This window comes from Oryx dammah, unplaced genomic scaffold (genome assembly GCF_014754425.2).
Source record: "Oryx dammah isolate SB20612 unplaced genomic scaffold, SCBI_Odam_1.1 HiC_scaffold_5, whole genome shotgun sequence".
NCBI lineage: Eukaryota > Metazoa > Chordata > Mammalia > Artiodactyla > Bovidae > Oryx > Oryx dammah.
In genome coordinates this window covers 70,060,519-70,087,199 of record NW_024070189.1, presented here as the reverse complement: position 1 = coordinate 70,087,199, position 26,681 = coordinate 70,060,519, and the positions used below count along the sequence as shown (strand labels likewise).

Below are 26,681 nucleotides of genomic sequence, written 5' to 3'. Positions count from 1 at the left end.
ATCCTCCAACATCAGCTCCAGATCTCCCTGGACCCCCTTCCCGTGACTCCAGCAGGGCCTCTGCCTCAGCCCCTGGGCAGCATGGTGATCAACATCCAACAGCTGGTAAAGGTTTACACACTCAACAAGGACCAGCAGTGGGACAACCAGGGTGCCAGACATATCATCAGGCTATGTGGAGCAGCTGAAGGGCATGTCCCTGCTCGTCAGGGCCTGACAAAATGTGGCCCACTGGAGAAGGGAATGGCAAACCATTTCAGTATTCTTAAGAACCCCATGAACAGTATGAAAAGGCAAAAAGGTATGACACTGAAAGATGAGCACCCTAGGTCAGTAGGTGTCCAATATACTACTGGGAAAGAGTGGAGGGCAATTACTAGTATCTCCAGAAAGAAGAGGATGAGCCAAAGCAGAAACGACACCCAGCTGTGGATGTTGTCTGGTCGTGAAGTCTGATGAAAATAAGGAATATGGCTTAGGAAAAATGTTAGGTTCATCATCATCAAGGTAACTTGGATGTGGTCAAATAGGAGATCCAAGACTGAGCACTGAAATTTTAGAAATCAGAGAACTAAAATGGATGGGAATGGGTGAATTTAATTCAGATGACCACAGTACCTAACTCTGTGGGCAAGACCTCAGAAAATAAGCAGTAGCACATTTAACACTGGAAATAAAACATTTCGCTGCACGTTTAAAGCCAAGTTTGATGTCAATGAGATTTCTAGAAATACTAAATTATGAGACATCAAATCATTAGGGAAAATGCTGTTACAAAATATGCATATTTATACAGTGGCCATTCTCTAAACCTCTCCCATTAGTCCTGATGCTCCCAACACTTTCAAATAAAAACCTGGTGCTTTCAGAACATGAGTTCAGAAGTACAAGGGAAAAGGCAAGACTAGGAACCTGGTAATCTACCTTCTAATACTGGAATGGGGGATCTCTGGTCATGGAACTGTTGGGTTGGTGCAAAAGTAATTGCGGTTTTGCATTATCTTTGATACTGAAATACATTCGGTTATGCTATACATCATTTTAATGTGCATTCCTCGCTTTATGGTTTGCTAATGACAATATTTGCTATTTATATTTAGACTAGGGAGATGATGTTACACAAAAAGGAAAATTGAGTAATTTTCTTATTCAAGTTCAAAATAGGTCATAAAACAGCAGAGACAACTCGCAATATCATTTGCAAAGACAATAACCTTGACGATGAGGAGTGCAGTGGCCAGCCATTGCAAGTTGACAATGACCAACTGACAGCAATCAGCAAAGCTGATGCTCAAAGTTGAATCTCAACTACACGAGCTGTCAAAGAACTCAGTCAACCATTCTGTGGTTATTCAGCATCTGAACAAATTGGAAAAGTAAAAAAAACTCGGTCAAGTGGGTGCCTTTCAAGCTGACTGAAAGTCAAAAAAATTATCATTTCCACCAAAGAACCATTTCTCATTTGTATTGTTATGTGCAATGAAAAGTGGATTTTATATACCCAGCAACTGGCGATGACCAGCTCAGTAGTTGGGACTGAGAAGCTCCAAAACACTTAGCAAAGCCAAACTTGCACCAAAAAATGGTCATGTCACTGGTGCTCTGGTGTCCACTTGACCCACTACAGCTTTCTGAATCCTGGTGAAGCCATTTTACCTGAGAAGCAGGCTAAGCAAATCACCGAGGCACTGAAAACTGCAATGCCTGCAGCAGGTACTGGTCAACAGGTCTGGTTCTTCTCCATGACAACACCCGACTGCACATCACATAACCACTTCTAAAAAGTTAAACAAACTGGGCTACCAAGTTTGCCTCACCCACCACATTCACCTGACCTCTTGCCAAATGACTTCTTAAGCATCTCAACAGCTTTCTGCAGGGAAAATGCTTTCCAAAAGTTTACTGAATCCCAAAGCATGTATTTTTACTTTATAGGAATAAACAAACATTTCTTGTTGGTAAAAACATGTTGATAATAATGGTTTCTATTTTAATAATGAACCTAGTTAAAAACATTAAAAATTCATGGTCTGAAACTAAGTTTGAACAAACCTAGTAGGATCCCACATGTGTGCAGCTCAGTCACTAAGTCAAGTCTGACTCTTGCGACCCCATGGACTGTAGTCCACCAGGCTCCTCTATCCATAGGATTTTCCAGGCAAGAATACTGGAGTGGGTTGCCGTTTTCTCCTCCAGTGCATCTTTCCGACCCAGGGACTGACCTTGCATCTCCTGCATTGGCAGATGGATTCTTTACCACTGAGCTACCTAGGCAGCAATACCCTACATGCTGCACCACAAAAGACTCAGCAAAGCCAAAACAAAAACAATAACAAAAACAAAAAGGAAAGTTTCCAGAAGACAGGAAAAATTAGTAGACACTCATGTGATGGAGTACCATCCTCACACCACTTAACTTTTTCTACCTAACTCACTGAAGTTTCACTTTAATTCCTAAACTTCCATGAATTAGGCTGGAGAAGGCAATGGCACCCCACTCCAGTTCTCTTGCCTGGAAAATCCCATGGATGGATGAGCTGGGTAGGCTGCAGTCCATGGGGTTGCCAAGTCAGACATGACTGAGCAACTTCACTTTCCACTTTCATGCATTGGAGAAGGAAATGGCAACCCACTCCAGTGTTCTTGCCTGGAGAATCCCAGGGACAGGGGAGCCTGGAGGGCTGCTGTCTCTGGGGTCGCAGAGTCGGACACGACTGAAGCAACTCAGCAGGAGCAGCAGCAGCATGAATTAGGCCTAGACACTAGCAAGTATCCTTTAGTAAAAAATACAAACTTTTTCAGAAAGGAAAGGGATTAGCAATCATTAACTTATTTGTAAGAAATAATGTGATTCCCCCCCCCTCCCTTATATATCCTGGTATCAGCTAAATAAATTTGAGTTTCTGATAGGGGAGAATGTAAACATTAATTTGGGAACTCGGAAGTACTTGTAAGGAAAGGTTGGATGCTTAGGTAGTTCAGTGGCACTAGCAGTATGGAAATGGAGAGGAAAATAATGGGTGGCTGACACCTTAATTTCTATAACTGTGTTCAGCAAAAACCTTTTCATCAAATGCACCTTTAAAAAACCTTATTACATATAACATACTTCAATTACACGTGGACTGCATCAGGGGCCTTAACATAATTTATGCAGTGATGCTTTGCCAAAATTTATTTCAGCTCTTTAAAATTTCTAGCCAACTTCAGGAATGTATCTCTACTGTATGTGCAAATGCTGCCAGTGGATTCCATACAGAACCCCACCTTGGTCTATTTGTCATACTAAAACTTCCATCAACTTTACGTTCAAAAGCAATAAAACTCAAGTCTTTGGTAATGCACTTCAGAAATGGGGATACCTTTAACAAAAAACCTGTATCCGGATAATCGATCATGAATTTTACAACAAAAATATTTTTACCTTGCAGACTGATCAACAACTTTTTTTTTTAAAAAACTAACGTTTACCATATCGTTTTTAGTGTGAAATTGGTAATAATAAGGAAAAATACCTTCAGGCAAACAAAAAGGTCACGTTAGCCAATTAGGGTCTGAAAACTGCAGTTTTCTTATCCAAGTGTTTTCCATTCACATCATGTTTCCCACCCCCCCCATAAAGGTTAACATAAATATAAGCTGCTTAATAATAACCTTAAAGTCTCATAGGCTGAGGTTTAAGTATTTATACTTCATATGATAAGGAAATAGATACTAGCAATTTCAACACCTGAAGATTTGGCATTAAAAACCTCAGTAATCAGAACTTCTATTTCTATGTTTGTGATGTAAACAGCCATTGGAAAATAGGGCTTTCCAAGCTAACTTCCCATTTAATCTTAAATGAAGTGTGTATGTGGTTTCCTTAACCTATCACGATGCACAAGTTGATGTCTTTCCATGCTACTTACCACCGACATCACCCAAGGAAACAGAACACAGTACTTAAAATTTAATGAAATTTCAACAGCAAACATTTCCTATCAGATCTGGTTTCTAGTATCTGCCTACTGAGAATTAAGAATACTTATTACCTGTTCAACAACTACAGAAAAAAAATTAAGTGTGAGGTATAGTCATTTAAGAGTGAAGTAGTCAAGATTTTCTTTTACTCAAAAAAAGAAAAAAAAAAAATCACTTCAGAGTCAACTTTCATGTACAAAACACAAGGTCAATCACAATTATCACTGGACACAAAGGATATTCCAAAGGTTTTTAAAAATGGTAATTAATCTCAAAAAAGGAAAATTAATTTTGGCTTTTATATTTCATTCATTATCAAGACCATGTTTGCTCAATAAGATAATTATGCTATTGATACAAAACATACAGTATTTACACTTAAATGTACAAAATAATTTAATGTTTACAAAAATATTAGAATGTTGAATTGACTGACACAGTCTTAAGTAATCTCTTCTAGAGAAGTATAATAAGACCACTGATTTCCATTTCATTTCTTTTTTAATAAGTCAAAGAAAGGATGCTGCAATGCTTCATCCAGAGTAATTCTTTTCACTGGATCATATTCTAACATTCTTCGAACGAGGTCGAACAGTTTCTCATGTTCTTCATCATGACAAAGCATAAATTCCTGATGAGAAAAATGATGTTAAAGGACATTAAAAAGTAGTTTAAAAGTTAAAAAAAAAAAAAACCACTTATCTTTTTTTTCTTACCTTCAACGGTTTACAGCGTCTCCTAACATATCTACCAGCAGAACTATGTTCATCCCAATCTAGTTGATTATGATGAAAATACTTGCGTTTTCTACAGGAAAGAGAAGTCTCAGTTTTAAAAAAGATTCACATGCTTACCCTGCCCTCACCAGAGAACAGGGGTAACAGACAGAACCCTGAACCATAAGCAGCTCTCTCTATATACATAAGCACACATTTCTAAAAATCTCAACATTTATCAGATACCTTAAATTATATCTTTCTTAATCTTGTACCCTATAAGGTTTTAGTATCCCACCTAAGTTGTTCCCAAATACCACATGTATAACAATGCCAGCTTTAAAAACAGGTTCCTATAACCATTTGTGTAAATTCTGATGTCATTAGATCTGGAATGAGACTGAAAATCTTTAACAACTCTATGGGTGACTTGTGGTAAAGCTATGTTTTGAAACCTCTTATATAGTATCTTGTCCAAAAACATACAGCTAGTTGGCAAAAGTGTGGAATTCAAACTTAAGACTGATATGACTCCAAAATCAAGGTCTTTTTACTACTGTGTATTATTTTTGTATTGACCTAGGAAAACATTTATGCAAAGATTAGCCTGAATATAAAGACACCATTTCATTTCCTAGATCACAAAGTAAACACTGCATTACTTTTCAAAAAACTTGACCATGAAAAAAATCCACAATCTACAAGTTTCTGGAATAAGCAATAACAAACAAAGATGGATTTTCTGTCGTGTGAATACAGGCCACTGTATGTATCCAAGGGCTATAACCTTAGCAAACATACCTTGTTTTCTGAATCATGTGTGTTGGTATGGGTCCTAATATTCGTTCCATCATTGCCAGGTGCTCTTTACTATCATGAGTCTAAAAAAGCAGGAAAAAGAAACTTGGCACTTTACATTTCTGTACATGCAATAAAGGGAAATAAAACAGTGCTTCTGTAAAAGGACCAGGTTAGCCAATTATACAATTCATATTACACTCCATTTCAGAGGACTATAATTGCATGAGCTGTATTATCTAATGCAAGCCCAGTAAAATTGAAGTCTTTTGAATTGGATCAGTAAGGGCTGTATAGCAGATGGTGAACAGGTTTTTAAAATGTATTTTATTGCCATAGAGTTGATTTACAAAGTTTGAATAACTTGTTTAACGTAAAACTGAACAGTTATTCCTTATTTATTTGTATTTATTTCAGTGTTTAAGATGCCTGGGAAGATTACCAAAAATCTGTCTCATTTTATCAGTTGCTTAACTAACCTCCATTTACTGAATGGATAGCAACCTTGTAACACTTCCTAATCCTAGATAATAAAAATACAATCCTAGTAATTCTTACAACCTAGAACTAAGTATGTGGGAACATGACTTTCAGAGAGGTTAAGATACTAGCTCAATATTATATAGTTCATAAATGAGGAAACTTGAGCTGTGAACCCAAGTGAAAAAGTTTTATTCTTAAATTACATAGTAACAGAGTTTTGGCTAAAGTCAAATAAACTGTTAAACTGACAGCTGAAACCGTACACTCCTTGAGCAGAGGCTGGCAATTTTTCTATAAAGGACCAGATAGCAAATATTTTAGGCTTGGATGGTCACAAATGGTCTTTATCACATATTCTTTTTCATTGTTTAAAGCAGACATCAGGCAGGATAGTTTGCCAACCTCTGCTCTGGAGAGCAGTCTGTGAGCAATGCTTTTTAAACTCATTAACTACTGTGCCTAGCACACTGCTCTCAAAATGATATTCTTAATTCATGACAGGAATAAATAATACAAGCTCCGTATCTTCACAAAGCACCTTAGCTGAAGACATTTTGGAGGGTGGAATCCAAATATAAACCGAATCTCAAACCGAAGTTAATAATCCATGCTTAAGATCCCAGTGATTTATAACCACAAAACTATCTGAAAAATTTATGTCAGAATGAAGAAAGCATGCACTATGCTCAACTTTTCCCTTGACCCTACAGCTTACTACCACAAAATCAGACACTACCTCCTAGGAATGGCACAATAGCTACTTTCTAGATATCAAGCTTATCTATAGAGTACTTTTAACAAGCTCACTACAGATCAGACAAAAGCATGAAGTACCCCACAGCAGTAAACACATGTATTCTGCAACAGCCACCTAAATGACTTTTAATTCATCGCAGCTTCCTCCTCATCCTGCACTGTCATAACCTCAAATCAACCTTGAAAGAATTAGCCAGGAACTCCCTAACAGCCCTCACCCTGCAAAACACACTTTGATCATATTATAACCCTATTTCAAGTTCTTCAATGGTTACACCACTTGAGCTTTCAGACATTAAGTAAAATTATGAGGAAAAAATGTGGAGACCTAAATAAAATTTTTGTCCTTTTACTTTGCCAAGTAAAGACTTTTATTTTTTTAAAAATAACTATTATCATCTCATAAAAGGGACATTTTAATACCAAAAAAAAAAAAAAAAAAAAAAAACCCAAACCAAACCCACCAAAAAAAAAAAAACAAGGAGGGAAAATTTCAAATTGAAAGCCGGAATGGCAACTGTACAAAATCATTTTCATTTTAGACCGGTCTGCATCTGGAAACCACTGACTTGTAGGGTCAGCAAACTGACTCATTGGAAAAGACCCTGATGCTGGGAAAGACTGGAGGCAGAAGGGGATGACAGAGAATGAGATGGTTGAATTTTATCACCGACTCAATAGACATGTATTTGAGTAAGCTTCAGGAGGGCAGGGAAGCCTGGCATGCTGCAGTCCATGGGGTCACAGAGTCAGACTTGACTGAGGGGCTGAACTGACTTGTAGGATAAAACAAGTATCTTTCTATGGCAAATGAGTACACTACAAGTGTCAGTACTTGCCTATTGACACTATTTTCCTGTTCATCCGAAACACTTGATAGCACTATTCATTCTTTTCTGTATGCCCGCTGCATTTATGAACACAATTTCTTCTTCCTGATATGGCCACCATACACACTCTAGCTTTATGACAAACTCCTACTCCTCCTCATAGCGTGGATTAAACTCTCTACTCTCCTCAGTGATGCCTTCTCTAAGGAAACTTAACTGTGCACTGTTTCTGGGTTTCCACCACACTTTTTACAATGTTCCATTTTAACAAATAGCACATTATACTCAACAGTTCTTGCATTATCTATCTTGTGTATGACTTCTTTGAGGTCAGAGATATTGTCTTTTCATTTTTGTACATGTAGTGCTTAGAAATGTGCCTAAAGTGTCACAGATGCTTAATACAACGTACTGTTTCTGAATTCAAGTGCAACATAACCAGAACTGAATGAAAACTGACCATAGTTACACTAATATAAATTTATGAAAGCATGTCACACACACAAAAAATGGATCACGTTCACATGAACCATGTTTTTCATATTCAATAGGAACCATATGTTTAAAATCTCCAATCACATGCAGAATGAACTATGACCATTCACTGAGTAGTATTTCATTCCATTATGGTTTTAGAGGATGACTATTTTGCATATGCAAATTTTAATCTTAAGAATACTGATACACAATGGCAACTTTTCAAAACAGAAACCAAAACTTCAACAGGTCTTTAACATTTAAAGCTCATTATAGTGCAGTGCAACTAGAGGAACCCCTGCTCACCATAACTAGAGAAAGCCTGTGCATAGCAATGAAGACCCAGTGCAGCCAAAAATACATACATACATATATAAAGCAAAGAATTAGTAAATAACATTTAGTAAATACATACCTGAAAGACTGTGAAACCAAGGTAATATTCAATAAGAATGCAACCTATGCTCCAAACATCACAAGGCTGAGACCAACCTAAAGCTATTTAAAAACAAAACCAAGCATTTTATTATGTAACAATTTAACTGTTAATACACTAAATTTTTTCCTATGTAGGTGCTCTCTTTATATAGCCCATTTAGAAGAACGATAGTAAATCCACAGCTTACGTTTTTAGTTTTATAGCAAACATTATTCAGTATCCTTTGAGTCCTCCACATCCTTATATCAAATTATAGTATTTTAACCTAGGGGAATAGGCTTTTTATGTAAAACAAGAGACTAGCCAAATGTTTCATAGTCTTTTAATTGCTTATGCAAAGAGGAACTCTGTTATATCCAGTTCATGGCTGTTCTATGAAATTTTACATTTTATTAATGCAAATATAGATCAACAATTATCCTCAGAATGCAATTACTAACCCCCTATTAATTATCAGCTTGATATCTGCATTTCTTATTTCCATTAAAAGAAATACTGTACCACATAAATTTGTAGGAATTATAATAGATATTATAATGGATACAGATATAATAGATATTACAGATATTCTAAGCACCCATAAGCAGAATTACACAGTCATTTAAAAGTTCACACAGAGGTATCTATATACGTACTTTCAGATTGTCTATACATGATCTATATTATACTTTCTCCTTCAGAACTCTCAATAGTAGTATTATTCAAAAAAGAAAAAGACACCTAGCCTTAAGTCTATATTTAATTAGAAAGAAAAGAGGAAACCACACAGATGTTTTCCTCTTTCAAAGTTTAAGTATTTAATACAACAATAGTGTACTAAAAACCTACTTTAAAAGACATTTTAATTTTTTCTAGTAATATCACTGAATTTAAAGACAAAGGAAGGAACGATATATGCAAGGAAGTTATGCTTTAGTCATTTTTGTTAACCCTCAGAGGGCGTATCATTTGAACAAATGGAAGATGGAGCCTGTTTCTACTTACAGTAATACATAAAAAATTTGCAAATGATTAAGAGCTTGGACCTAAGATGAAAGTTTTCTTTTCCAATCACTTTCTCCCAGTCCAGCTTTCTAGCAAATGACCGTAACGTTCTGTAGCATACCACTGTACATCATCTCATTCTGTTATGGGTTAGCTCTAACACTCTGGAATTTCACATCATTCAGTTTTACCAGAATTTCCCAACTTCTGTTTATTACCAACACCCAAGATGTAAGATCAACTGTCTTCCTCTGACATCTTTCTCTTCAATCTAATTCTGCCTTTATCTTCAGAAGTAACACTTCACACAAACACATAATGAATGCTTCTAATCTTTCCATTTCTTCATTTCTTCTCCTGAAGACCAAGAACCCCAGTTTTGGATTTGTATCAACTATTTACAGCCTGGCCACCCATGGGACTGTATTAATACCAAGAATCACTATATCTTACCCAACCTAGGAAAAGGCCATTAACTGAGTGTAAGATACATTGCCGTTTTACATACCAATAACAAAGGAAAAAAGGGCAATTGTTTTGTGTTCTCCCATATGTTAAAATGTGGGAAAAAATCTACTTCTTAAAATTAATAACACACAGCAAGTTATCTCTTTTAATTTTTTGGCTGCACTGCACAGCACGCAAGATCTCAAGTTTCCTACACCCACTGCAGTAGAAGAGCAGAATCTTAACCACTTAACCACTGGGGAAGTTCCAGCAAGTTTATCTCTTCTTAAGCTCTGAAAATACCTCTCCATCCACATCTCTTTCCACACACTTCTCTCTTACCTTCATTGCAGCCTTCAGTCCTCAACCATGAACATACTTTCTAAACTACTGCAACAGAAGCAGATTTTTTCAGATCACACTAAGCAGAAATCCTAGTAACATCAATCTCAAAGACAAGCTCTAAACCTGCACTGTCCTATGTAGTAGCCACTAACTACACATCACTATTTAAATCTAAAATTTAAATTAACTGGACACACTGCAAGTACACAGTAGTCTACTTATGGCTACTAATGGCTACCATATTGGACAGTGCAGATGTAACACTTCTATCATCATGGAAAGTTCTACTGGCTAGTTCTATAAAATATTTTTAATTTCCTTACCCTTTTACCAATCCTCTACTCAGATAAACATCATTAGCTTGATTTCATACTCCTATTCTGAACTACCAGTCTTCTTGGACAAAAAGGTAAAAAGTGATTCCATGAAAATGTTTTTACTATCCAACCTCAGCTGAAACTTATATTCAGCCAAGTATTATGGTTATTTCATTTAACTATTATATCTCCTAGTGTCACCTGATCTGAATTTTCCCCAGTCTCCAAGCTCCTCAAAGCCGTCTTTGAGTTCCCAGCTCTATCAACGTGACCTGGTGACTAACTTATAAATTTTGAGGCACAAGATGCTCTTTCCCTAAGCTCCCTCTTATCATCCACCCTGCATACAGATGTCTGCCCACTAGATCTTCAGCATTTTCATCAGCACCAAGCTTTAGTGATGAGACAAAAATAGGTGTTCCCATCACTTCAAAAACCACAATATGATGTAATTAAGCCAACAGAACTTGTTCTTTTATGATCACGTAAGACGGACTTGTTAAAAAATAATGACCACTTGGAATATCTTTACAGATGGTATCATATTATTCCCACTTAGGAAAAATAATTATAGCAATGACCAGACAGCTTTTATGGAAACAGAAAACATTTTCTGTACACTGCTAAGAAAATCACAACTATCCACCCACTACGTGGCCCCCCACAATAGAAGCTGTAGAGAACAAAAATATCTTTTTTAATTAAAGCATCAGAAGTCTGGTGTCTACTGACCCAAAATGACCTCTGGAGCTCTGTAATGCCGTGTAGATACCAAAGTACTATGATGTTCATCATCGTATGTTGCACTTCCAAAGTCAACAACTTTGATATCTGTGTTTTTCAGTGTGCGTTCATCACGTTTCTAGAAAACAGTTGAGTAAACACAAAGATCAATATATAAAATACTTTACAGCACTATTCCAAAAGGCTTGCCCATGAATTGCCTTTTTGATTTTCAATATAACCCCATGAGAAAGGCAAAGGATTACCCTTTTTGGGTTAAACACCAGGATATAATTAGTCTTAGAGGTAAAATTTCCCATCCAAGCATCGTATCAAGCTAAATTAATTTTAAAGATAACTACTGAAATTAAAACTTACCATTTTAGAATTATATTTGACTACATAGTCAGACTTCACAAATAAAATATTTTCAGGCTTCAGATCTGTATGGGTTAATTTATTATGATGCAAAACTACAAAAGAACAAAAAGACATTATTAGTTTCACTGACAAATTTAATCTATATTGGGGGATGGGAGGATTGGTGATAGACGTAGGAATCAAAAGCAGTTTCATCTTTACTTGTATTAGGTGCAGTTTCAGTGACAATGCTTTGATATGTTACTTATATAATAAAAACTTTAATTTACTGGTATTTAAAAATTTAACAAAGTGTACTTACAATTTATTGACTGGCAGATCTGATATGCCATTTGCCTGATGTGGTCAATTTGAAATGGCAGAAAGCTATTTTCTTTAATGAAATCATAGGTACTAAGTCCCAAGAGTTCGAACACAATACAAACATGACCATGATGATCAAACCATTCTAGCATCTGGACACATCGGCTAAAACAGATCAAAATAAAAATGATTCAGTTCCTAGAACTTTTGACTATTTCATGTAACGTGATGGATCACAGTTCCAAGTTTATACTTACAAGACACTATTGGGATCAGTACTATTTAAATGCTCTAATACTTGGATTTCTGAACGAGCTGCTTCACGATATCGTCCCACGTTTTTTACAATTTTCACTGCTACATGTATGCCATCCCTTAGAAACAAAATGAAAATGATAAATGTACAGGAGGTGGTTGAAGACATGCGTCCTAAAATAATCTTTCAGGGCATATTATAGCAGCTCTATATTAATGTTTTTTAAAAACATTTCAAACAAAATTCACTTTACATGAAGCGATGATTCTCTTACTACCTGTGAATGTTAATATTTGTTTCCAAAAGTTTAAATTTACTGAGATTTTTTTTCCCCTTTTGGAGGAGGAGGATAAAAATATAAACCTTGAATAGAATATACTACTGCTGAAAGCATTTGGTCATTCACTGAGAGAGACTGTGACAGATGGTGCACAGATATTAGTGATTAAAAAAGGCTTGTCCTATGTATCTCAGTTTAATAGAAAAGACAGACACAAACAACTTATCATAAAGGTTACAAGTGCTTGACATGGAGTAGACAGAAGAAAGAACCTATTGATTGGGGTTAGGGCAGTTTAGACATCTTCAGAAAAGAGGAGACACACAACTGAGCCCTGAAAGACAACTGTCAATTCATCAGATTTGGGAAAAAATTCCAGCAGAGAGACACCATCATTAAGTCATGAAGCTGAAAAAATGTTTAGTTCATTCAGGGGTGCCAATAGGTAGAAACAGCTACAATCTAGGGCAGTGTGCTTTAGACTGGGGCATCCATGTGCATGTGTGTGATAGGTTGCTTCAGTCATGTCCAACTCTTTGTGACCTTATGGACTATAGCCCATCAAGTTCCTCTGTCCATGGGATTCTCCAGGCAAGAATACTGGAATGGGTTGCCATGCCCTCCTACAGGGGATCTTCCCCACCCAGGGACTGAACCAGGTCTACTACAGTGCAGGCAGATTCTTTACCAACTGAGGCACCAAGGAATACTTCCTACAAAGTATAGAGGGAAGTGGTGGTCAAGTTGTTAAGACACAGGCTTTTACTGCCGTGGGTTCAGGTATGATCACTGATGATGAACTGAGATCTTGCAAGCTGTGTGAGGCCGCCACCCTCCCGCCCCGCCAAAGATACAACTCTGAATGATTTTGAGGACAAAGGTTTCCAAATCTGCAACTTCCTTTTGTCCTCTTTCCTAATAAGCTGACCTTTTTGAAGACAAGCCAGCATTCAAACCTGTTTTCTTCACTACAGCCTTTTCATGTTAGAAAAGAAAATCTCAAGGATGTGAAGATTAGTATGGCAAGGTATGCGCCCTAGGATGTCCAAAAACAAAAACAAAAACAAAATCTTTGAGGCAAACAAATTTTTCTAGTGGCTGGACAGCAAATCTTTCCAATTCGCTTAAGAAGGCCCTAATGAAGTTATAGGCTGGTAAATCATTCAAAAATTATTTTGATGATTATAAAATCTATGATATATATATCTCAAGGCTTAAAAGAATTACTATATGTAGCATGGAAACATAATTACTACCATATGTAAAACAGACAGCCAGTGGGAATTTGCTATAGGATTCAGGGAACTCAAACCGGGGTCTCTGTGACAATCTAGAAGGGTGGGATGGGGCGGGAAGTTCAAGAGGGAGAAGACATTATGTATACTTATGGCTGATCCATGTTGATGTATGGAAGAAAGTGACACAACACTGTAATGCAATTATCCTTCAATTAAAAATAAATGGATTTAAAAAAAGAATTACTATAAAACTGCTGTGACAAAACTTCTTGTCTCATCTGTTTAACTGTACAGCCAAGTTTTCTAAGGGCTAATAGCTATAAAAATGAAAGATGGGTAACAGTGTTAGCTAATGCTACTGTAGTAACCATGCGTGGTGAGTGCTTAGCTGTGTCTGACTCTTTGCAACCCCATGGACTGTAGCCCGCCAGGCTCCTCTGTCCATGGGATATTCCAGGCAAGGATACTGGAATGGGTTGCCATTTCCTCCTCCAGGGGATCTTCTCCCAGGGATCAAACCCAGGTCTCTTGTATTGCAGGTAGATTCTTTACCACTGAGCCACCTTGTGAAACCTATTTTAGGTCTAGTATCAAAATCTGCAACAGACCTTTGTGTACTTGATCAAATTGAATACTATTAATTGGAATGTCTCAAATACTCAAGTTTGGAATCTCAAGATATTTTAAGAAAATTTTAATGGGACAACTAGTGAAATCTGAATCTAACCTGCAAATTAGTAGACAAAATTTGAAAATACATATAATATGCAAATATAGAAAATGAAAGAGTAAATACTATAAAATGTTAACATTTGTGGAATCTGGGTGAAGAATACATGGGAATTCTTTGGATTATTTTAGGAACCTTGATAAATCAAAGTGGGGTTTCCCCGATGGCTTAGATGGTAAAGAATTGGTCTGCAATGCAGGAGACTCGGGTTTGATCCCTGTGTTGGGAAGATCCTCTGGAGAAGGGAATGGCTACCTACTCCAGTTCTCCTGGCCTGGAGAATTCCATGGACAGAGGCGCCTCATGGGTTACACTCCATGGGGTCACAAACAGTCGGACACAACTGAGTGACTAACACTTTCACGAAGTCAAAGTATTTCAAAATATCTTAAAGTGTTACTTTATGTTCACATTTTTGTGGTAGAGAGAAAAAGGTGATAAAACAGGACATTTAGAAAAATGTTCTTTATGAAAAGTGGAGTAAAAATAAGTTCAAGGAAAAAGCATTTCTAAGTAGTCAAGAAAAGTTTGTTCCTGGATGACAGGAAGTATGAAGCTATTGTACTTACATTCCGCCAAACGTAAGGATACATGTTTACCAAAAAAACAATCAACTTAAAATAAGCTGGAAATTATACCCTCAACTATTTTATGATGACAAAGTTAGATGTCAATTTAAAAATGTGCACTTTTCACTCAACAGTTTTACAAGTTTCACTTACAAAAAAACTTGCAACCACAGAATACATATTCTAGGGCAAAACATGAAAAATGAAGCAGAGAGGATCAAGTAACAAAAAGGTTAGTATAACCCAATCTGAACTTTATTCTGTAGGCTTTAAGTAATTTCTTCATAGTTTAAGAAGCTGACCCTAACGTGCAAATAATATATTTTGGAAATAAAGGTTTTTGAACCAAGATTAGCCATGCTTTATTGTCTCTGCAATTCAGAAGTGGGGTAAAGCACTCCAAATCTTTTTTAGAAAGCTAAGGGCCTACGTTCTGAGAAACTCTTCACTGGAACACTCACTTTAATTTCAATTGACTCCATCTGATAATGTTCAACATGCCTGATCAAAATTCACATTCATGGTAAATAAATCATTCACAGTTAAAGAAATTTTGAATACTTATACCTACCAGGAAACACATAGCTACCAGTTAAATTCAATTTCATCCAAATTACGGATCCTTCCCCACCAAAAATATTAGAATATTTAAAAAAGAAAATACAAACTTACATGCCATGATCAATACATTCTACAACTTTGCCAAAGGCCCCTTCACCCAAAGTGTCCACGATTTCATCTAAAGTGAGGGGGGGAGAAAGAAGTATAAGTACCTGAGCACAAATTGTCAGTTATTCAAACAATGAAAGCTTAAGTGTGGAATATTTTCAAATGATCTCTATCAAAGCATAACTAAGGTTTCAGCACTCAAAATTATTTTATTTTCAGCTGTTACAAAAACAATTCAGACAGAGCTATCTTTCTTGCTCTAATCTCAAATTCCACTGATTATTTTGGAACTTTAGAGTAGAAATATTTAAACTCTATAGAAAAGAAGAAATACAAAAGAACAACAAACAAACCCACGAAAAACAAAACAAAAAAGCAATGAAGAGTTCTTTAGCCCCCCGCTGACAAACTATTCTTAAAAAGATTATTCTGTCTGCAAAGTTTAAAAAGTGTTGAAAAATATTCTATACATCTTGCTCTTAGAACGTCTCCACTTTGACAGATCAGGTGACCCTCCTCATCATCCTCTATACTCCTGGATCTTTTCCTTCGGTGGCTCTTCTGGAACGGCAAGTGGGCAGCACCAAGATCGTCCAGCCAATCAATATATCAGAGTGAATTCAGGGCAGAATACGCAATTCATTCAGCGGGGAGATATTCAGGCATTCAGATAAGCACCAGGCCACGAACAGTTGGCAGGAGCAATTTCAAATTCAGTCCCCAGAAATTCACAGGGCACAGTTTATGTTACAGAAGAAAAACATGGCAAGGAACAGATTTTCAGATAAGATACTTAAAGTGGCAATAGAAAAAAAACAACACAATTGTCTCTTTAAAATACTGACTTAATTGAAGTCTGAAATTTAAAGAATGCAAATGTCATGATCTATTAATCTCGTTATAAAATAGCATATGCTGTGAATTGGGATGTCTAGTTTGTCAGAAAAATGTTTTGAAATGTCAATATTAGTTCAACCAATTCATTATTTAGCAATATTTTTAAACATACATGATTAAAATATAAGGTGACAATAAAGGCTAGTTAATTTCAATGTTCAATCTAATCAATGCTAGTCCTGAAGAAAACTTGGGAAGGAAAATAATTAACTCAGTTTATGTGAATTAAAAAAAAGAACAGGCTTTTTGGACATTTAATTTCCCATTCGGCACCCACTTTCAGAACTCCAACGTAACTAATTGCAACAATGATGCACTGCGCTATGGGACTGTATTATATTCAGGATTAAGTATCCACCAGTGCAACTTTCTATATTTGTTTCCAAGTATTGGGAAATAGGTTTCTTTTAGAAAAAAAGTTTGAAAGAAAAGATGGGTGCATTTTCTTTTCATAAGATTGTTATATAAAGCATAAAAATATTTTTAATATTAAAATGATGAAACTCATGATCTGGTCTACAGAAAATGAGTAAATGTAGGTAAATGAGGGCTAACTAATAGCAATAAATACAGATTAGTTTTAAGAATTTTGATACTTCCTTTAAGGATTCAAGTAATTTAAACACAATTATATTCATACAGTATTATAAACTTTTCCGAACTACTGGCCCAATAAGAGCTTTTACAGACAAGTAAGTATCCACCCAAAATAAAAACAAAATGAATCATACCGAATGTGACTGATGACTTGAACAGTGTCTATTACGCTTCCTTTTAGGACTGCTTCTCCTGCTTCGGACTGAAGATTTACTGCAGTGGATTCGATAACTGCTTTCAACGTCTCTGTGATAATGTCTAGGAACATATCTTTCGCAGTAGTCATTTCTGTATTCATCAATGTATCTCCGGTCCCGATAATCTCTCTCATTCAAGGACCTTGCTTCTAAATAATGACTGCAAACACATTAAAGTATTAAAAATTACACTCCATTCTAGAATAGTATGGTTAAAAATAAAACATTCTCTCAAGTACTGCTGGTTTAAACAGCTAACTCAATAAAAGAAAAAAGTACAAACTGATGGATCAATTTATACTTAACTCATAAAACTTAAATAATTTTACTTTAACCAACAAGTAAATGTGTTCATAACCAACAAGTACAAGTAGTACATATACTACTATCAAGAAATAAAATTTGAGTCAAATCATTCAACATATTCAGTGTTTACTTAAGAGTCCCTTTATCTTCTGGTCAAAGTTAAGACCAAAGAAAATTCACAAAACTGCTCTTCTGAAATTCATCAGTCTTAGGATATACCCATCTGTAACTAAGCTCTCTTCCTTTTTTCAGAACTATACACAATACGAGACAGGCAAAAAAGGATTCCTTTCTTAATGTAAGTGAATTTTAGATTTCTCTGGCACAGAGAATTTTCTCAAGAAAGCTGAATCAGAGCTATAATCAAATATATTTCAGCCCTTTCATTTTATAGATGGCTAAACCGAGATCCCTAGAAGGAAAACGATTTGCTATGGTTGAAAAGCACATTCTAAATCCTATTGTGTGCACCAATTTTACAACTCACCTATCACATCTTCTCTATTCCGAGCTTCCTATATCCTCTAAGAAATAGACAACACAGTTTTAGAAGGCTGCTTCATTGTGCCAAAGATATCTAAAATATATTCCTCTTGTAATTGCTTGCCTAGGATTACCCAACCCCCTACTTCCCTGTGCATTTCGAATTTCCTGTCATTCCTGCGTGAGAAATAAACAAGAATTCAGGGAAAATAGCATCACCTGGTACCACAGTGCTTAACTTCTGAATCTACATATCCCTTTGAAAATCTGATAAAAGATATGGACCCTGTCCCATAAGAAATGCAAAAATGCATAAACAAAACTTGGCGAGAAATTTCAGAGGCCATGGGCCTCAGGAAGTAAATGGATTTCAGTTAAGCAGGCTTGATCTGACGGAAAGAAAAAAACACACATTCAATTGGCCCAGTTTCCCATCCCCCTCTCTACCTGGGATGAGAGTCCTCTTCAACAGAGTGTGAAGCTTCAAGAGGGATGCAGATGGAGCACTGAGGGAGAGAGGGGACACCTGCCCAGTCAGACACATCAGCTAAAATAATCCTAACAAGCAATGGAGTGACAGATGTTGACTAGATTGCCCTCACCAATAGGTTTCTTTTCCCCAGAATATGCTGTCATTCTTTTTCACAGGGGAGCTGGTTTAGGCAGAAGTAAAGGAGAAGCATCTCTAAAACTCTTACTCAACAGAGCTGGCATCAAATCCAGGCTGGGGAGATGCAGAAACCCCTTTTCCCCTTTCTCCAGTGTCAGTCTTAAGTTCTAGCCACTGGAGAAACAATTCAGGATGTTAGGGTAAGACTTTAGGTCGTCTATCAGTTGCTTGGAACCACATGGTATCTACATCAAGCTAGACATTACTATACTCTGAAGGGCACACCTGTTTAATCCTATACGGCATCCTTCCCATAAAAGGCCAAAATTTATCAGAAAAAAAACTAACACTAATTATCTTTAGCTGGACTGGTGCATGAGGTTAGAGATGCTGATAACCATAATCTTCAGAATAACACACACAGGGTGAAGTAATACCATGAGAATAAACTAAAAAGGTGAGGACTTCTTCAACCTGTAACAACCAAAGCTTAGAGATTACATAAACAAAATCTACAGAATTATAAAGGCTACATGGACAGAGTGAACAGGATGAACAGATTGATTTCATTTCTAAAAATATTCACTAATCACCCAGTGAATATTTCACTATAGTTCTTCAAAATAGCCAAGACTAATGAGGCTATGCTCATTCCTTTTTATTTCCACACAGGTCCTGTGGGAGATAAAAAATATATATAAGGCAAAAATCTCTGCCAACAAACAATGACTCAACAATGCAGGAAATGCCAAAAGCCTGTATATGAGTGCTCAGGGTCACAGAGGGGGAAAAAAAAATCTCAAAATGCTTAAAACGGTCACGGAAAATCTCATGAAAAAGAGAAGATTTACATCTTAAAGGGAAATCAGATTTGGACAAAGTAAAAAGTAGAGAAATGAGAGGGGACAAAAATGGCAATTACCATCTTACATTTATAGAGCACTTTAACCACAGTGGCTCAGAGATGAGTTTGTCTACATATTACTTAGGAAATAATTTCAGCAAGAGCAATTTTCAAATAGGGATGCATAAGCAAATAAGCTGGGAACAGATCATCCAGAATCTTGCATGCCAGCCTGAAGAGCTTAAAACAGCGTTTCTCAGAGGATGGTTTATTAACAATATCAAAAGACTGAATTATTTAAAACGAAGATCCCTGGCCTCAGGTAAGGCTCACTGAATAATCTGGTAATATACATTTTAAACATACCTCCAAAGTGATCCTATTCACACTACAGTTTGAGAATCACTTGTGTAAGGCTTGACACTCTTAGGTTACAGGGACTTCCCTGGCGGTTTAGCAATACAGAATCCCTCTGCCAATGCAGGAGACACAGGTTCAATACCCAAGTTGGGAAGAACTCCTAGAGAAGGAAATGGCAACCCCTCCAGTATTCCTGCCTGGGAAATACTATGGACAGAGGGGCCTTGGAGGGCTGCAGTCAGAAGAGTGCAGACATGATTTAGCAACTAAACAACGACAGCTCTAGGTTACAGGAAGACATTTAAGGATACAAAATGAGTGTTCACAGCTACATCAGTTTTCCTGTGCAGAATTAACCGATCAAGCCTGTAGAAAACGGGCAATTCACAGGCTACTTACGAATCAGGAAAATAAAGACACTTCACAATATATGTGAAAAAAGGTACGATAACTCATATACAATAAAACTGCTTATAAATCAGTAAGGAAAATACACTTTAATAGAAAAAAAGGCTAAGAATACAAAAATAATGTTCAAAATGAACTACAATTAAAAAAAATAATGTTCAGTGGTCAGTAAATATATGACAGAGGACAAACTCAACAGAAATTTAAAAATTCAAATTGTAACAAAACACTATTCTTGGCATTTCAAAATAACCAAGACTGATGAGAGAATGAAGGAGCAAGTTGTAGGGAATATAACTTGGTACAAACTTTCTGGAAAAATACATGAATATGTAGCAAGAGTCTTCTAAGAGTTCACAGTCTCAACTGTCCTGTCTCTTCTTAGAATCTATTTGCAAGAAATACCAGAGGCAAAGATTTGTACACATAAGTATTTTAAAAAATAATCAGAAATAATTTTATATCCAAATAATGGGAGATTAGCATCCTATCAAAATTACCTTCATACATTTCTGTATTTTTGATTTTTTTCAGTAATTTTATTAAAAAACACTCTTGTAAAGTTTTGAATCTTACAAAAACTATTAGACTACTCCAGATTATGGAAAGTAATTACCACCAGACATCTCTGGTGCCAAGAAGAAACTATTAGTCTAGCGGTTATTACACAATCATGTTTATACAGTTAATTATAACATAAATGAACTGTTCATCAATCATACCAGTTCTTTTTTACCTACATAACGAATAAACTTATGAATAATTAATATTATGACGTTATGCCTTAGAGTATTTTGTATTTAATATAGGATACAGCTATTCTCTATAGTACATTAATTTAGCTCAGGTCATTGAAATCCTGGCAGAGATTCTCTTTTCTCTTCATAGAATGTAAAGAACGATTAGTCTGCATTGATTACCAATAAGCTCACTGTTCTGCCGAACAGGTCTGTTTTAGCATGGAAAAGGAAAAAAATTACATACTGTTTTTTAAAGTAACCCCAGCTGGCTAATTTAGAAAGCAATCTGGCAAACAGTCCCAATGGAACATCTGCACAAAACAAGGAGAAAACATAGAACCAACAAAAACAAATGAGAAAGGGAAATTAATGGAGGACAAAATGAAAGAAACTACTCACCTAGGCTTTGTTTAATCATTTAGGAACTTTACAAAATTCCTCCAATTCTACATAAATGTATTACCTCCAAATTTTACACCTGGTAAAAATACACTAAAACAGGACACATGCCATTTGGTATTTTTATCGGGGCCCTTCCCTAAATTACTGGCTACTGCCTACGCAAAGGAACGGTTCTTGAAACAGCCAAGCTTCGAAAAATCCCAAATATATTTACTGGTCTTATCTACAATACAGCATAAGCAACTAATCCTAAAAGCATGTTAACATTCTCACAGGGCACACTATTTTTCTAATCTGGGTAACTCTCCCCACCCTTAATTCTCTCTCATTTGTGGAGCCCTAAATAAGTGCCCAATATACACATCTGCCTAGTATTCACATACAAATTGAAGGCACTTGCTGGTCCTTTAACCACTTCACTCGTGTGTGTCCTATCACCACTTTTGTGTCTCGTTTCACACAACTCTGTTACTGGCAGCAAGACTCAGTCAACTATCTCCCATACGTCCCAAATGGATTCATGAGGGTAGGAACTCTGTTCTACTCACAGTAATGTCTAGCATATAACAGGCACTCAGGAAATCTTTTCTGAATGAGTATTTGTTGACGGATTTATAAAAACAATTTGACAGATGAAAGCTATACAAGCTAATGGCAAATCATTTAAACTATTTGTGTTAAAATGGTACTAGTTCAAGAGTAATTTACCAATCAGACTCTTTAAACTGGTGATGTGGTTTACAGTATCTGTTCTCTTGCGTACTGCTGTGGGATCGCCTCTTCCGTTTGTGACTTCCACTGTAGCTTTCATGTCCCCAGCTTTCTCTGCTATCCCAATCAGGGCAGTGAGTTCTTTTGGAATGCCGCATCTGTTAATGGAAATGAAAAGTGAGTTGTGGAATCACAGATGGCTTGTTTAGTAAATATGGTACTTTACATTAATATTGATTAAACACAAAAACACCCAAGACATGAGGTCGCAGAGGTTCTAAGATGTTTGTAGGTGATGTTTTCCAAGGCATGGGGGCACTATCCCACTGGTATGTCAGATGACTGATTCTAAGCGGCACACAGATCCTGGTACTAAATGATAACACTGTGAGACCTTAATACTTTCTTTTTCAATTCTTCTGGATAAATTCTCAGTTTGGTGCTTGTCTTCAACTAACATTTGCTAACTGCTATTTTAAAAATAAAGAGTCAGGATTCAGGCTTAGAGTCTTTCTCTTGTGTCTCCTGTCTTGGCAGGTGGATTCTTTACCACTGCACCATCTGGGAAGCTTTCTTACCTTTTCCCTATGGTAAATTACTAATAACGTCTTAAATTACTGCTATTATCAAACTGTAAGTTATTGATGTTAACTTTAAAGGTGAGCTAGTTTAAAACAAGTATCACCAAGTATCATGCACCTTTGGCAAAACATTGTAACACAAATAACTGAAGTCAGAGAAACACTTAGGGATACTAATACAGGAGATGACTTTGTTTTAAAGCTAAGAGCCACTAATGAAGATCCTTTTGCTCCCTCAAGAGTTCCATTCTCTAAATCTTGAGAATGACTCTCAGCTTTGAATAGAACTCAGGGTGTGAATAGAACACAGTATTCAACTGAGAACCTGAAGAGCAATAAAAAGCCATTTTATGAACTCATTTCTTCTAACCACAAGTTTATTTTCAGATCATCCTGCAGCCTTCTTAAAATTAAACGTATCTGTTGTAGATCTGGCATGACGAAGAAAATGAACCTGTAAGGATGAATATGGTCACACCGAAATCAGACAGCAACCTACAAACTTCATTAGGTTTTTTAGGATCTGTATTCTAACAAGTCATCCCTATCTGCCTCTCCACATCTTAGCTCTTTCACAAAGCACCTTCATTTTTAACAGCTGTCCAAACTCTGTTGAAGGCCCTGAGTTTCACAATCCAGCAAGGAGCTGAACAAGGTAAACTGGAACAAAGCCAGCTTAGTTAACCTCCTTCAGTTTGACCAAATGACTCAGTAACAAGCAAATGAATTCAAGTAAGAAAACTTACATGATTTCAAATGGTTTAAAAAAGATTTTGAAATGAGGCATCTCCTGGGAGGTGTTTCCTAAGAAAATATAGGTAAAATGCCATCAGAGCCTGAAGCCACTAATACTCAGATCTTTTAACTCACTTCTCTCACTGATTCTATGCCCATCACACATACTTCTGATATGTAGCTTCTTTTTTAGCTTGCTTTAAAAAAGAAAGACGAGACACTGGTTACGTTAAAGAAAAGCTCTAAAACTCTAGTTAGGGTTCTCACTGGAAATTGGTAAGTGAGCATTAGATTTGACCTATTCATAGGTCATCTGAATATGGGAAACTGAAATAAATCACACTACAAATTAAGGAGCAAAAAAGACCATCAGAAAAGCCATAAAAAGAACTGTATTTTTAGTGGAATTCTTCTGACCCTCTGATTACCCCAACTGTATTTTAATCTCATAGGAACTTTAAAATTGCTTAGTTAGGCATTCTTAAATCATACCAAGCAAAATCCCATCTGATGTTTGATGCTTATTATTATGACTAATACATAGTTTTTGCAAAACATGTATGCTTCAGTTTTTTTTCCTTCTACTGTCAGCCAGCCAAAACTAGCTCACCTGTGAACAAAACATAATTCTTATATAACCAGTTATCAATGTGCAAATATTAAAATAAGAGTCTTGGGAGAGCCAAAGTTTTTTATTTCTCTAGCCAAGTTCACTACTTTCATTTTAATTCATCTGTTAGGAAGCCCTCCTTCACTACTATTCAGAATTATTTTCTTAGGAGGCCAAGAAAAGAATCCCAGACCCAGGTTACACAAATTAAGTTCCTTCACATACAAAACAAAAAACAAAAACAAAAACCCAACCCCCTAGAATTACTGCATTACCTCTAACTAATAAGAATTCCACATGTTAGAATCATCAGACATCTTCCAATAAAAACACCAGATACAAAAAACACCAGATATGCTTATATCCGCCTATTTTACCCAACAATTTTATATCTATATATATTCGGCTTTAAATTATCTATAAAGATTAAAGTTATGATTAGATGGCTCCAAGAGGGATGTACCTGATAACAAAAAGCCTGAAGGTGTATGTATGGGACACAAGCATATAAAGATAGCTATAAAATGAGATCAGGAGATTGACCCGGTCAGTTTGGAGTGCTGTTTCCAAAGGACAGGATAAGCATACCACGGTTGCTTAAGTAATCAAAGACAGTGTGATTCAAAAGCATCAGAAATGCAAATCTGCTGCAATAATGACACGCTCCACTTTAAAAACAGTTTGCACAATGGATGAGTCTCTCCATATTTACATCTCATAAGCACGAGCTAAATTCCACCACCTGAACTCGCAGACTTGCAGTTCCTCAGACGCCCAGTCCACAGCCCCAGCCTATCCGCCGGGACACTTGGCCAGGGCCTTTGGCGCACTCAAGAGATTTGACCCCGGAAAATCCCCGAATGCTACCAACAGCTGAGGCCAGGCACCCAGGGGAAGGCTTGACCTAGGAGTACACTTGCTCCAGGCGGTTCTAGAAGGGTTCCAAGACAGGTCCTCACTCTGACCGGCGGGACGAAACACGGCCTAAGTAGCCATGATGCGCGAGGCCTGGGTGCTCTGAAAAAACCAAGCGGCAGAACCGAGGCCTTTTATCCCTAAGATTTTAAATCTACTATGACGCCCGGGCAACTTTAGGTTTTAAATGTCACAAGCCGAGCTGTGTCCCAAGCGCACCGCGGTCGCCAAGGCCCCAAATCCCGTCGTTTTTCCGACACCTGGCTTCGAGACTTACAAACCTGGGAAGCCGCCCAGCCCAGAACACACTGCCTGAAGCCTTACCTCCGCAAAAACAAAAGGCCCTTTGGCCGAGAATTGTCGGCAAACCGCCGTCTTCTCTCTCCAAAAGCTGCGACAAACACCCTACAAAATGGCGGCAGCGCCGTCTCCCTACAACCCCCCGGCAGCCTCTAGCACCGCCCACACCAGGCGAACGCGCCTGCGTGACAGAGCTCCCGCGCTCCCTCCCCACCCCTAAGGGGCGGGTTCCACGTGACGTCAGGGCTGGCCCCGCCCTCCACACGCAGTGGTCCCCGCCGAGCACTCCCCGCCGAGCAGTCCCCGCCCTCAGACCTGCTTTGGTTGAGGCTGCGCCGTAGATTGTTTTCGTTCTGGGAGCACCTGGGTCAAACTGGGCGGAAACGCCCTAAGCTTGTGGCGCCTGTCTGCAGCTGTGGGAGGGGTTATTCTGAATGCAGCACCTCTCAGCAGAGGCAACGAAGGCTCCGTTTCCTGCTCTTCCGCCCAAGTGGGCCGCACCATGGCACTTTGGCTGCTTGCCTTCCGCCTACCGGAGGACCTCAGTTCAGTTCAGTCGCTGAGTCGTCTTCGACTTTTTGCGACCCCATGAACCGCAGCAGGCCAGGCCTCCCTGTCCATCACCAACTCCCGAAGTTTACTCAAACTCATATCCATTGAGTCAGTGATGGAATCCAACCATCTCATCCTCTGTCGTCCCCTTCTCCTCCCGCCCTCAATCCCTCAACTCAGGCACAATCATCACTCGAGAGACAAGCCCCAAATCGGCTCGGTAACCAGGTCCAGTCTGGTACTGGGGATAGTGTAGTTGAGCCTGCTTGCAACTTCCTGTCTAAAAATGGATTCCGATAATTAAGAGGATAGCCTAGGAAACAAGCTCAGAGGTGCTTATCTTTTTAAGGCCTCTGCTCCTGAGAGAAACAGCAACAAAAAGAGAAGTTTCTGTTGAGACTCCTTACCTGCCTCCTGAGCAGATTTGGTAGCTAAAGTTTCCCTAACAAAGTTTTCCCTATTATTTACCCCTGTGGGTTTTATTCAAAGTACGAATGTGAAGTCGCTCAGTCGTGTCCGACTCTTTGCGACCCCATGGACTGTAGCCCACCAGGCTCCTCCATTCATGAAATTTTCTATGCAAGAGTACTGGAGTGGGTTGCTATTTCCTTCTCCAGGGGATCTTCCCGACCCAGGGATCGAACCCAGGTTTCCAGGAGAATAATATATGAGAACTAGTGAGCCCAGTTAAAATAAGGTATTTCACAGTTGTAAGAATTCCTGGACCGT

General features: G+C 37.5%; 1 protein-coding gene across 8 annotated transcripts; it reads right to left on the bottom strand.

Moving 5' to 3' along the window:
• Positions 1 to 3,937: 3,937 nt before the first annotated feature.
• CLK4 (CDC like kinase 4) lies at positions 3,938 to 25,593 on the bottom strand. 8 transcript variants are annotated; one of them, XM_040240403.1, is made up of 15 exons: positions 25,425 to 25,530; positions 22,257 to 22,417; positions 21,391 to 21,457; positions 18,632 to 18,690; positions 17,333 to 17,555; positions 16,175 to 16,265; positions 15,708 to 15,774; positions 12,220 to 12,336; positions 11,961 to 12,127; positions 11,657 to 11,751; positions 11,288 to 11,417; positions 8,439 to 8,521; positions 5,481 to 5,560; positions 4,680 to 4,770; positions 4,080 to 4,594 (listed from the first exon to the last, which is right to left on the bottom strand). In XM_040240403.1, coding segments are annotated over exons 7-15 (906 nt in total). In that variant the 5' UTR covers positions 15,710 to 15,774; positions 16,175 to 16,265; positions 17,333 to 17,555; positions 18,632 to 18,690; positions 21,391 to 21,457; positions 22,257 to 22,417; positions 25,425 to 25,530; the 3' UTR covers positions 4,080 to 4,453. The 8 variants fall into 8 exon arrangements, with proteins under 8 accessions (XP_040096334.1, XP_040096336.1, XP_040096337.1 ...); XM_040240400.1 differs by lacking the exon at positions 18,632 to 18,690 and having other exon boundaries at positions 3,938 to 4,594; positions 25,425 to 25,548; XM_040240402.1 differs by lacking the exon at positions 21,391 to 21,457 and having other exon boundaries at positions 3,938 to 4,594; positions 15,708 to 16,265; positions 25,425 to 25,549.
• Positions 25,594 to 26,681: the final 1,088 nt, after the last annotated feature.

Bases quoted from the DNA above. Each gene is read 5' to 3' on its own strand.
- CLK4 (XM_040240400.1), bottom strand. From the start codon at position 22,359: ATGAAAGCTACAGTGGAAGTCACAAACGGAAGAGGCGATCCCACAGCA. The intron at 15,775-16,174 runs GTATAGAATATT...CCCTCACTTTAG, and splicing joins AGACGTTCTAAGAGCAAGAT to ATGAAATCGTGGACACTTTG. The intron at 11,752-11,960 runs GTAAGTACACTT...GTTCTTTTGTAG, and splicing joins GATCTGCCAGTCAATAAATT to TTTTGCATCATAATAAATTA.